This window comes from Schistocerca gregaria, chromosome 4 (genome assembly GCF_023897955.1).
Source record: "Schistocerca gregaria isolate iqSchGreg1 chromosome 4, iqSchGreg1.2, whole genome shotgun sequence".
In the NCBI taxonomy this organism is placed as follows: Eukaryota; Metazoa; Arthropoda; class Insecta; order Orthoptera; family Acrididae; genus Schistocerca; species Schistocerca gregaria.
The window spans coordinates 184,180,515-184,194,407 of NC_064923.1; the positions used below are offsets into that span (position 1 = coordinate 184,180,515).

Below are 13,893 nucleotides of genomic sequence, written 5' to 3' on the forward strand. Positions count from 1 at the left end.
ACGACATTTTGACGGTTACGTATAGCGACGCCACATATCGGAATACCACGAAACTGGTGCTGAAACACTAATATTCCACAATGTCCTGCAAGCAATTATACATTTTTTCAGCAGAAACTGGCCATGGAAAAAATCTGTTTCATTACTCATTGAACGCCTTCATACTTACGTTTTCTAATTCCAATATAAAATTGTAATCATTGAATATAATTGTTTCATTATAGAAAGTTCACTTTTCTAATTTAAGTAACTGTAATATCCATATAAAAAAGAAGACTTAAAATAACAGTTATTATTTGCCACTTCACAAAAATCGTATTCAGCTAGCTTTGTATGTGCATTGTATCTTTGACTGTTTTGCATCGAGAGTTTTGACAGTATTGGTTGTTACAGAGTGGTAACATAGCAAGCGGATCATAATTCTGTCGCTGAGCGAGCAAACTGCGGGAACATTGTAGAATTCAGTTATACAATTTCTGAAGTTTCTGTTAAGAATAAATTGAAGTATGATCCAAAATCATATGCTGAAACTCACAAACCTCCAATTTTACGTGTTGCATGCAAAATCAAAGGAATGCAGACACATAAGCAATAAATTAAATCAATAACTGTCGACAGTGTTCTTTTCTGGTCTTGAATAACTATAAAACTCATTTTTGATGTAAATTGCAATTACTGTTAAAACGAGTGGAATTTCTGTAGTAGAAAACCATGAGTGTAGGAGCGTTACATAGTCGGTTGTAGGATAGTTCAGAAAATGAGACAAGAATGAGTTTGCACCAAACTTCACAGATACGCAACACTTACCATATGAGAAGTGCAGAACTAACCGATACCACCCGTCTGCTATGACCCATGACATCAAAATGTTGGATAGAAACAGCTCATTGTTAGGACAGTATACGTAAATTACGAAATAGGAAGAACTGAAGTTATTCTCAAGGCTTTGCTGACTGTGCTTTTTCCAATTTACGATCACAGTTACTCCAAATCAGTCGCAGACTTCGGGGTACACTACAGATCAGTATGCCACCAGTAATAAAATATAGTACTTAATATTGTTGGTATCACCATTACAACCAAACCGTAGTTTTATAATTTGAACAAGACATGGGGCTACGCTAGACGTCTGTTACCACAACCTACTAGCCAAAAAAATAATTTTAAAGACACTGTAAGAATTCTGTTTGAACACAAGACGCCACTCACCACAACGCCATTACCGTTTGGGTCCAAAAACGGCATCCTCCATCGGTTGGTACAAGTCACATCTCCTTCAGGAGATTTTTCAGATCAAGTAAATAATTCAAATTGAAAGCACAGTACATCTACAGATGGTGCTGAAATACTACGAATGTTTGAAAGGCTAGGATTACACAATATTGAAGAGTTCATTATGTCATGGAAGCAGCGCCATAGATCAGTGCAACCTAACAGGTTTTTTACAGAGTAATTCTGTTCCATACCCTTGCCGCTGGCCGGCCGCGGTGGTCTAGCGGTTCCAGGCGCGCAGGTTCGAATCCTGCCTCGGTCATGGATGTGTGTGATGTCCTTAGGTTAGTTAGATTTAAATAGTTCTAAGCTCTAGGGGACTGACGACCACAGATGTTAAGTCCCATAGTGCTCAGAGCCATTTGAGCCTTGCTGCTGTACACTCATTGGTGCTGAATTCCAGCGAGACACTGAGCTTCCCTATGTACCCCATCACCATGTTCTTGACACAACACATGCGACATTCTATTATGCGACATTCTATTATGTACCCCATCACCATGTTCTTGACACAACACATGCGACATTCTATTACGCACCCCAGCTTCCGGCGTGCTGCCATCTGAACGTATGCGGCGTTCACAGTAGCTAACATAGGCACTGCGACGACGTCGGAATCAACACAAGCACAAGTCATTCAAAAGCATAATGGTGGTATTAGTTAGAGAGCGCCTCCAGCCTTCCCCTGCAGTAATTTGGAAACCCTTCGAAAACTTAAATCAGTACTGTCTTATGGTATGGAACTTTATCCGCAATGGGAATGTTTCCTTCTGATAACTGCTGATGTAAACAAGTTATCTTCTGATATAAACAGCGCAGCAGTGACCGGAAACAAGCTGGCACCGTTGTCACTTGCCATAGTTGCTGCTACAATGAGTTTCATTGTGAGTGAGTCATCCAGCAACATGGAGGACGGCTCAGAGACTGCAGGTGACAGTATCTGCATGACACGTAGCTCCGCTTTCGGCGGCCGTGATTCCAGGCGTCACGGCAAATACACTACTGGCCATTAAAATTGCTTCACCACGAAGATGACGTGCTCCATACGTGAAATTTAACCGACAGGAAAAAGATTCTGTGATATGCAAATGATTAGATTTTCAGAGCATTCACACAAGTTTGGCGGCGGTGGCGCCACATACAACGTGCTGACATGAGGAAATTTTCCAACCGATTTCTCATACACAAACAGCAGTTGACCGGCGTTGCCTGGTGAAACGTTGGTGTGATGCCTCGTGTAAGGAGGAGAAATGCGTACCATCACGTTTCCGACTTTGATAAAGGTCAGATTGTAGCCTATCGCGATTCCGGCTTATCGTATCGCGACATTCGTGCTCGCGTTGGTCGAGATCCAATGACTGTTGGCAGAATATGGAATCGGTGGGGTCAGGAAGGTAATACGGAACGCCGTGCTGGATCCCAACGGCCTCGAATCACCAGCACTCGAGATGACAAGGATCGTATCAGCATGGCTGTAACGGATCGTGCACCCACATCTCGATCCCTGAGTTAACAGATGTGGACGTTTGCAAGACAACAACAATCTGCATGAACAGCTCGACGACGTTTGCAGCAGCATGGACTATCGGCTTGGAGACCATGGCTGCGGTTACCCTTGACGCTGCATCACAGACAGGAGCACCTGCGATGGTGTACTGAACGACGAACCTGGGTGCGCCAATGGCAGAAAGTCATTTTCTCGGATAAATCCTGGTTCTGTTTACAGCATCATGATGTTCGCATCCGTGTTTGGAGAAATCGTGGTGAACGCACATTGGAAGCGTGTATTCGTCATCGCCATACTGGCGTCTCACCCAACGAGATATCAACTGGCGTGATGGGTGCCTTTGGTTGCACGTCTCATTCACCTCTTGTTCGCACTGACGCCACTTTGAACAGTGGACGTTACATTTCAGATGTGCTATGATCCGTGGCTCTACCCTTCATTCGATCCCTGCGAAACCCTACATTTGAGCAGGATAATGCACGACCGCCTGTTGCAAGTCCTGTACGGGCCTTTCTGGATACAGAAAATGTTCGACTACTGGCCTGAACAGCACATTCTCCAGATCTTCTACCTATTCAAATCGTCTTCTTAACGGTGGCCGGGCAACTTGCTCGTGACAATACGCCAGTCACTATTCTTGATGAACTGTGGTATCGTGTTGAAGCTGCATGGGCAGCTGTACCTGAACACGCCATCCAAGCTCTGTTTGACTCAATGCCCAGGCGTATCAAGGCCGTTATTACGGCCACAGGTGGTTATTCTGGGTACTTATTTCTCAGGATATATGCATTCAAATTGCGTGAAAATGTAATCGCATGTCAGTTCTAGTATAATACATTTGTCCAATGATTACCCATTTATCATCTGCATTTCTTCTTGATGTAGAAATTTTAATGGCCAGTAGTGTAGTAAATGGTCAGCATCAAACCAGTCAGAGGACTGATGACTACAACACAAGGTACAAAATGGTTAGCAGCGAAGATACTGGGGGAACCCATTAAGTGGAAAATAGGGGAGTTATGCAGAATATAAAAGTAGTGAAACAGCTAAACATGTGTATCGATTGCTTCCAGAGTATGTACAGAATTTATTAAAAGTGTTTCTCTATTGTGTCAGAGTGAAAGAGAGCTTTCAATGAAGAAATTCAAGTTCCTCGCAAATTGTTTTTATGTATACGGTATTTTGAAAATTTCATGTAACATATTACGCAAACAATATTAATCTAGGGTCACATCCAACGATTTACTGTACACCAACACGCTTAACAGATTCGTACGATACGTTTCACTGCGTGTGCATGTCTCTACAGTACATTAATACAATAAGACGATTCATAGAGACGGACGTTCTACACGCTACGATACGGTACACATAGCTCCGTGAGTTGGATAGCTTTAACAGGGTTGGAATTTCGCTGCTGGATTTGTTACTCAGGTAACGTCCAATGGCCACGTTCGAAGTTAACGAGCTCCCCTGACCTGCCCATAATGCTGGTACTGGTTTTTACTGACCGCACAGTAGTCACTACCCCCTGCCAGTTTTTATGCTAATGGGTCCGTCTCTTGTGACGTCTTGTAGTCAGTTCCGAATTACACAGGATTGTCAGCGTTCTTTTCATCAGTCAGTGTACCCTCCTGGAAATGGAAAAAAGAACACATTGACACCGGTGTGTCAGACCCACCATACTTGCTCCGGACACTGCGAGAGGGCTATACAAGAAATGATCACACGCACGGCACAGCGGACACACCAGCAACCGCGGTGTTGGCCGTCGAATGGCGCTAGCTGCGCAGCATTTGTGCACCGCCGCCGTCAGTGTCAGCCAGTTTGCCGTGGCATACGGAGCTCCATCGCAGTCTTTAAAACTGGTAGCATGCCGAGACAGCGTGGATGTGAACCGTATGTGCAGTTGACGGACTTTGAGCGAGGGCGTATAGTGGGTATGCGGGAGGCCGGGTGGACGTACCGCCGAATTGCTCAACACGTGGGGCGTGAGGTCTCCACAGTAAATCGATGTTGTCGCCAGTGGTCGGCGGAAGCTGCACGTGCCCGTCGACCTGGGACCGGACCGCAGCGACGCACGGATGCACGCCAAGACCGTAGGATCGTACGCAGTGCCGTAGGGGACCGCACCGCCACTTCCCAGCAAATTAGGGACACTGTTGCTCCTGGGCTATCGGCGAGGACCATTCGCAACCGTCTCCATGAAGCTGGGCTACGGTCCCGCACACCATTAGGCCGTTTTCCACTCACGCCCCAACATCGTGCAGCCCGCCTCCAGTGGTGTCGCGACAGGCGTGAATGGAGGGACGAATGGAGACGTGTCTTCTTCAGCGATGAGAGTAGCTTCTGCCTTGGTGCCAATGATGGTCGTATGCGTGTTTTGCGCCGTGCAGGTGAGCGCCACAATCAGGACTGCATACGACCGAGGCACACAGGGCCAACACCCGGCATCATGGTGTGGGGAGCGATCTCCTACACTGGCCGTACACCTCTGGTGATCGTCGAGGGGACACTGAATAGTGCACGCTACATCCAAACCGTCATCGAACCCATCGTTCTGCCATTCCTAGACCGGCAAGGGAACTTGCTGTTCCAACAGGACAACGCACGTCCGCATGTATCCCGTGCCACCCAAAATGCTCTACAAGGTGTAAGTCAACTACCCTGGCCAACAAGATCTCCGGATTTGTCCCCCATTGAGCATGTTTGGGACTGGATGAAGCGTCGCCTCACGCGGTCTGCACGTCCAGCACGAACGCTGGTCCAACTGAGGCGCCAGGTGGAAATGGCATGGCAAGCCGTTCCACAGGACTACATCCAGCATCTCTACGATCGTCTCCATGGGAGAATAGCAGCCTGCATTGCTGCGAAAGGTGGATATACACTGTACTAGTGCCGACATTGTGCATGCTCTGTTGCCTGTGTCTATGTGCCTGTGGTTCTGTCAGTGTGATCATGTGATGTATCTGATCCCAGGAATGTGTCAATAAAGTTTCCCCTTCCTGCGACAATGAATTCACGGTGTTCTTATTTCAATTTCCAGGAGCCTATATCTGATTACATACTACATTTACTACACACTCACAATCAAAAGAACTGTCAGCTCTAATACTTAAGGTACAATTTGCCTCGATCCTCTAAGACAGCTGTTAAAGTCATTCCTTGTAATGCTGTGGCAGTTAGTTTCTGATAAGGATTCATTTTATCAATTTCTTGCGCTCAACTAGGAGCGATACTTACTGACTAATTCAACAGTTCTGAAGAAGAAAAGACATTCCGTTTACGGAGACGATGATTGACTTATTATGAAAAATCATTTTGTACTCTTAATACAATCACTTTTTTATGACACAATCATAGCCGGTTTTGGCCTACAGTGCAAATCTTCAGACACTATGTGTGCGTGCTAGGTGGATGAATGATCAGGTAACACAGTGTTCATGCAGTGACACATCACGCCGTGTGGAGTAGCTGCACGGTGTAGGGTGCCTTATCACAGTTCGCGTTGCTGCCCCTGTCGGAGGTTCGAGTCCTCCCTCGGGTGTGGGTGTGTGTTGCCCTTAGCGTAAGTTTGTTTAAGTTAAATTAATGAGTGCTTAAGCCCAGGGGCCGATGACTCGGTGGTTTGGTCCCATAGGAACTTACCCCCACATAGTTGTTTTGACAAATCATGAATATTTTTTCACAAAATAATATCTATAGTATCTGTAGATGGCCATTGTAGACCGATACCATTATAATTCTATTATAAATGGATAATGTAAAAAGGATAAAAAAAGACTTTACTGCACAGCAATCTCAGTTTTATCATCCGTCAGACTGTACAGCACCCAGAGACATGTCGGCGCCATGCCAAAGAAACCCTGTTGAGTTAAATGCCACCAGAAGGTACTATTACTGGTGGCTTCACAAAGCTGTATTATTAATGATGAGCCCACACCTCCGCTATCAATCGTTATCACTATTTGTTCCATGCATCACATGCTTCATGTTTTCTGATTCTTCAGAAACTATAAATAACCCCACTTGGGGGCACCGGTGGCTTGGCCAAACGGCCGGAGCAGCTGTTTAAGCAGACCGCTGCAGTGGACGCGAACGGTTCCGTACTTACCTGAGAGGCGATCCTAGCGGGGTAGCGACTCCGAAGCCCTTGGCGTCCAGGTTGCGGCCGACCTTCATGGTGTCACACGGCTCCCGCTCGTTGATGTAGTCGTTCTTGGGAGACTCGATGAGCAGCGCGTACTTGCCCTTGGAGGTCCGCACTCGACGGATACCTTCGTCGTACGTGCGCACGAACACGTTCTTCCGTGAGTTCATGAACTCCCACATCTTGCTGTACAGCGTGATCTGCGACCTCTGTAGAGAACAACAGTGCAACGTATCCAATCACAGGTTTCAAACGAAGACACAGTTGAAGTCCAAACATATATTGGGAAAAATTGCGGGAAACTATCCCTTAGTGCATAAGGAGCAAAGAGAGTCTTAAGGTCATGTGGCAGAAAATGCGTTCCAAGGTACACCCTCTCGAAGGTGCAAGTACAAAGTACTGAACAGTGTAGGATACGATCAGCGTAACTAGATGGCCCGCCAGTATGACGTAAGTCAAATGGACATGTGGAACGTCCTCGACGAAAAATGCCACTACCAGCGACATTTACAGTGCCTGAGGGTCCTTTGCCTACGGCAGAGTTTCCCGAAGGTGTTCGGCGGGAAGTGAGTAAGTGCTCTGTGAAAAGCTATTAATAACATGGTGGTTTTTTCGGCATTCCTATTTTTTTAGCATTACTATGGCCTCAGTGTTACTATTTAAAATAAACTGATCGCTGAATAAAACTAAGTTTTTCTAATTTTTTAAAAATGTTCTTACTTTTCAAATAAACAACGCGTTCCATCAAAGTACCAGGATCACGAAGTGTTCCATAAGAGGAGAAGTTTGGGAATCTCTAAACCACGGACTTGCCTCTGCAGCGAGGATTTTCTCACTGCTTCATCGTACAAGTCACCACGGCGCTGGGATTTGTGTCATCCATCCTACTCGCAGACGAAACTGCCTCCGCGAGGGTCTGTATCGTCATCCTCCACAACTCTTGCGTGTGGGCTGCGGAAAATCCCCGTAGCAAAGTGACAGCCAACCATCAGCAGTGGTTCAGCCTTGTCCTGGTCAGGGATTACCCGCCAGAGCTCTCTTGGGTGTGGAACTAAAACGTTAGTACAGACAGAATATCTCTACTTGTTTGGTGTGCTGTTGTGAGTATTTTGATAGAAACCTGCAATATCAAAGATCTTTCATCCCTAATTTGAAGAGGTGTACCTCACTAACAACTTATTTCCGGTCGTATGTATGTATGACGTTTTTTACTCCTAATCCACTCCAGGATATTTTACTGCAGTTCGTCCTCATTTAGAAAAATCACTAAACAGTTTCCACGTAAATTGGAAAACAACTAAATATCATCCATGGTCATCTTAGAGCATCACAACCAAAATAAAAGGCCTTTCCCCCTGTTTTTATGCAAATCACTGATGTTGTCATGAACGTGTCATGTACACGAGAAGTGAAGTAACAAATAATTTACAAAATATTTGACGTCTGTGCGAGGCCAGTGATCATTACAAACATTGTACATTTTTTTGCGCCTCTGAGGTCATCAGTCCCCTAGAACTTAGAACCAATTAAACCTAACTAACCTAAGGTTATCACACACATCAATGCCCGAGGCAGGATTCGAACCTGCGATCGTAGCGGTCGCGCGGTTCCAGACTGTTGCGCCCAGGACCGCTCGGCCACTCTGGCTGGCAAAGATTGTACTAATATCACTCCAATGAAAACGAAGAGGATTAAGATTCTCATGCATCATATATTCTGTGAGGATGAGACAATGGTGAAATCGGCCATTGCTATATTACCTCGCTATTACATTATTTCTCAATTGAATTTCACTTGCTGTGAAATTGGCTAATTCATGTGAGGTGACACACGTTATCTTAGCTTCTGCAACCCCTCCCCATTGTGCCTGCTCGGGTTCTGCTGAAGGAACATCCACCCGTCCACTCAGAGGGTGAACAGGCGAGGCCAGATGGCTTTTCTCTTATTGGCGCTCTACCTTCAGCAATGCGAAGGCGTTACCAATCACCACTCACTCTGCTTTAAGGGCGGGTCTATCTCGTGGGGCACACTACGATGTGAGTCGGTTGCAGAGCTCGAGGTCCACCTGAGGTGTCCCATGCGAGGCGCCATATTCCTCACCATCGCTGCAGCCCGAGGCAGAAGCCTGTGGACGGATGAGTGCACGCAAAAACGCATTCAGCTGTTTGTGAACTGAAGCCAGATCGTCATTCTTCCACACACTGCATGCACTCATCCTATCTATCCTAGGATGATTAACTGAAGGCGTAAGCTATAAGATCACAGAGAGAAACCTAGATATATCCACTTGCTACACTCCTGGCGTGTTATCAAAGGAGGCTGACTCCTTAATGAGCTGTGTAGCTGGCCGTTCAGAAGTACATGGCGCTGGTGACGAGAGCAGTCAGCAAGATAGGGTTCTACACATAAAGGGAGTGTTTGAAAGAAACGTGTTTTCTCCACAAAAGGTAAATAAGGAGCTATGAATAAAACATAAGGCACACATAACGAGAAAGTAAGACAGACTTGGCGTCTCGCTCAATGCACGGTGTCCGCCACCATGAAGTTACGCTGAGGCAAGTAGTTTCAGGCGCCCCGAGGGTTCTGTGTTAGGTCCTACACTCTATTCATTGTATGTGATCGTGTCATCACTTTTATCCTATTGCAAATACCACATGTACACTGATGACCTCTAGCTGACGCTCAGTGCAAAACCAATAAACCTGAAATCAGCTATCAAGGAACTCAATACCGATCCGTGTGCATTATCAAGATCGCCACAGAACAGAGGGTTACAGCACAAACAATCTAGAATCCAAGCCGTACTGGTTACTCATTCTAGGCTCATTAGACGGAAATATCGGGAATCGCTACAATCTTCAATCCTACATGGGACAAAGATCAACTTCCCTTGCTCCGTGAAGTGTCTAGCAGTAGGAATAGATGAAATTCTAAATTGGGCTGAGCACATATATACAATGCGAAAGAAGGCATAACGTCTCTCCGTGCTTGTGTTCGATATACCTCTGACGTTCGATTCCTTGATCATTTTCCACCATCATATCCACAGCTGTCCTGGCTGCTAGCAGAGAAGGGCAGTGACTCCCATACACTCAACCTCCTGCACTGTCTTATTAGCGTACACTCTCCGTCATATCTCTTCTCCACCTTAACTCTGCTGTCTGAAAAAACTTGGTAGAAACACGCGTAACCAGGAGAAAAATCCTTTCTGTCCCATTCCATCTTTCGACCCCTTTTTCGAAGTCCTACTCATTGAATACATTTACAAGGGTTTCGTCTAGAAGGTATTGCGATGTATTCTTGTACCGATGACATGAACAGCCATCCTCATTATGTTAGAGAACTGAGTAACATCTCCAGTTTCAAAAGACGGTTAATTCAATAACTACTCGAGAATCATTGTCCCTGTACGCACTGGTTACCATTTTACGTCATTTTTACCAACCAAATCTTCGTCATTTTCCAGTACTTTTATCTGGTGCTGTCTCCTTGAATTTCGCTTTCCCAGAACTCTCTATATCAGAAATTATATATTTTGTACACTTGTTAACTCTTTTTGTATCTGCCACAGTCATTATTATTATTATTATTATTATTATTATTATTATTATTATTATTATTATTATTATTATTATTTCATTGTTATCATTGTTAGCGACAGACGCAGCAGTATTGGTAGTAAGTTCCTAAGGGACCAAACTGCTGAGGTCATCGGTCGCTATGCTTACACGCTACTTAATCGAACTTACGCTAAGGATAACACACACACACACCCATGCTCGAGGAAGGACTCGAACCTCCGACGGGAGGACCTACGCGAACCGTGGCTAGACGCCCACGACCACGCTGCTACCCCGCAATAGTAGTAGAAGTGGTGTTAGTGTTAACTGTATTAGTTCTTAGCCAATATTATTTACTCACATTATGTCTATAGACACCCAAATCATTTTAACACTATATTTGTCGTGTTAAAATATTGTTATTTCTTAGGTAATAATGATGTAAAAACGGTACTGTATATATGAAACCCTAGTCCGATGTAAAAGAGAGCCTAATGGCCCCCTAATCATGTTGTTGTTGTTGTTGTGGTCTTCAGTCCTCAGACTGGTTTGATGCAGCTATTCATACTACTCTATCCTGTGCAAGCTTCTTCATCTCCCAGTACTTACTGCAACCTACATCCTTCTGAATCTGCTTAGTGTATTCATCTCTTGGTCTCCCTCTACGATTTTTACCCTCCACGCTGCCCTCCAATGCTAAATTTGTGATCCCTTGATGCCTCAAAACATGTCCTACCAACCGGTCCCTTCTTTTTGTCAAGTTGTGCCACAAACTCATCTTCTCCCCAATTCTATTCAATACCTTCTCATTAGTTATGTGATCTACCAATCTAATCTTCAGCATTCTTCTGTAGCACCACATTTCGAAAGCTTCTATTCTCTTCTTGTCCAAACTGTTTATCGTCCATGTTTCACTTCCATACATGGCTACACTCCATGCAAATACTTTCAGAAACGACTTCCTGACATTTAAATCTATACTCGATGTTAACAAATTTCTCTTCTTCAGAAACGCTTTCCTTGCCATTGCCAGTCTACATTTTATATCGTCTCTACTTCGACCATCATCAGTTATTTTACTCCCCAAATAGCAAAACTCCTTTACTACTTTAAGTGTCTCATTTCCTAATCTAATTCTCTCAGCATCACCCGATTTAATTTGACTACATTCCATTATCCTCGTTTTGCTTTTGTTGATGTTCATCTTATATCTTCCTTTCAAGACACTGTCCATTCCGTTCAACTGCTATTCCAAGTCCTTTGCTGTCTCTGACAGAATTACAATGTCATCGGCGAACCTCAAAGTTTTTATTTCTTCTCCATGAATTTTAATACCTACTCAAAATTGTTCTTTTGTTTCCTTTACTGCTTGCTCAATATACAGATTGAATAATATCGGGGAGAGGCTACAACCCTGTCTCACTCCCTTCCCAACCACTGCTTTCCTTTCATTCCCCTCGACTCTTATAACTGCCATCTGGTTTCTGTACAAATTGTAAATAGCCTTACGCTCCCTGTATTTTACCCCTGCCACCTTTAGAATTTGAAATAGAGTATTCCAGTCAACATTGTCAAAAGCTTTCTCTAAGTCTACAAATGCTAGAAACGTAGGTTTGCCTTTTCTTAATCTTTCTTCTAAGATAAGTCGTAAGGTTAGTATTGCCTCACGTGTTCCAACATTTCTGCGGAATCCAAATTGATCCCCCCCAAGGTCCGCTTCTACCAGTTTTTCCCTTCGTCTGTAAAGAATTCGCGTTAGTATTTTGCAGCTGATAGTTCGGTAATTTTCACATCTATCAACACCTGCTTTCTTTGGGATGTAGGATAAATAAACAAACAAATTTAATCGATCAGTCTGCGCCGCGAAAACATGAAGATGAGCATTCGATTACAACTAACTAAGACATTTTTTACGGTACAAGTGGCAGAATTTCATTCATTTAATATTGCTTTTTCTCGCAATACAATACTAGAATGTCAGTTTCAATTAGATACACCACCTCATGAAAATTATGTTTGTTAAATGTTGAAGCATTCGTCCGCATTAAATTCTCTTTTTAACGCCATTGGTACAGTTCAGTATATCGCAATACTTTCTAGACGTAACTCTTATAGACATATTCATAGGTGACGTTTCTGTTCTAATAATTACATTTGACTTAACAAGGGCGACTTTCTCCCAGTTTTGAGGCAGCATGAAGCTACTACATCTGTTCTCACAGTGCTTTGCAAAACGGTGTTTTTCTCAAGGAGTTCATAATGCCGTTTTCTTGTTACGCAATACCAAACTTTAATATTAAAATATAGTGCATTTCATTCGTTACATTTATTTTTAACTGACAAATTGCTAGCCTTAGCGACATTCGATTTCTAGTGGATTACTACATATCCATGAAAACTTTCGTAATCTATTCGAGAGCCTGTAGTCCTGGTGTATTACTGTCAGAGTTGTGTAGGTCCACAGACCAGCGTGTGAATTACCTTCCACGTCTACGTCATAGTTCGCAAGCCACCTAAAGGTGTGTGGCGGAGGGTACATCTGACACCACTAACTGATTCCTTCCTTTCCCTTTTCCACTCGCGAATGGTGCGTGGGAAGAATGATGTCAGTAAGCCTCTGTGTTAGCTAATTTCTCGAACTTCCTCATCGTGGTCCTACCGCGACTTGTATTTGGGGGAAAGTAATATGTTGTTCCACACTTTCTGGAAAGTGCTCTTTCATAACATCACTAGTAGACCTCTCCATGATGCACAACGCCTCTCTTGCAGCGTCTGCAGCTGGAATTTGGTGTGGATCTTTGTAACGCTTTCGCGCTTGTGACACTTGTGAAGAAACGCGCCAATCTTCGATAGATCTTCTCTATCTCTTCTATCAGTCCCAGCAGACAAGGTTCCCTTAATGATGAGCAATATTCAAAAATTGGTCGAACAAGCGCCTTGTAAGCAACTTACTTTATAGATTAGTTTTTAAGATGGCAGAATAAATGGTCAGATTTACACCTTACAGGAGAGCTTTATACACTGCAACAAGAAGGTTAATATGACACCTAATGTAACTCAGCGGCTATGTGAACATTTGCCTATCAGTACGTAATGCAAAAAGAGATGACAGACAATCGCTAGTAATTAACACACTGTTCCTATACAATGCATGTCTTTGAGCAGAAGGTGGAACAGGCAACGTAAGTCGTTTTTAGTTTGAAAAGCCAGGCAGACAATGGCGTAGCGATGGCGCGCTGCAGGGGTTACGACAGAAACCACTTAAAGGGGTGGCAAAAGGAAAGTCAGCGAGCCTAGCCAGGTGGTTCAGGAGGGAGAACTGCGTGTAGTGGCACATCTGCACAAGAGACAGAGAAAAAACTTTAGAAAGCTGCGTTTCGGAATTCCAGCGGGATACGAACACA

At 44.1% G+C, this 13,893-nt stretch overlaps 1 protein-coding gene across 2 annotated transcripts in view; it reads right to left on the reverse strand.

The window, feature by feature from the left end:
• The window catches only part of LOC126267159 (glutamate receptor 1-like), a 1,368,697-nt gene that overhangs the window by 77,356 nt on the left and 1,277,448 nt on the right, over positions 1-13,893 (reverse strand). For both annotated transcript variants that reach the window (XM_049972106.1, XM_049972105.1), the window contains exon 15: positions 6,894-7,138. In XM_049972106.1, the coding sequence (XP_049828063.1) occupies positions 6,894-7,138 (245 nt within the window). The remainder of the gene's footprint in view (positions 1-6,893; positions 7,139-13,893) is intronic.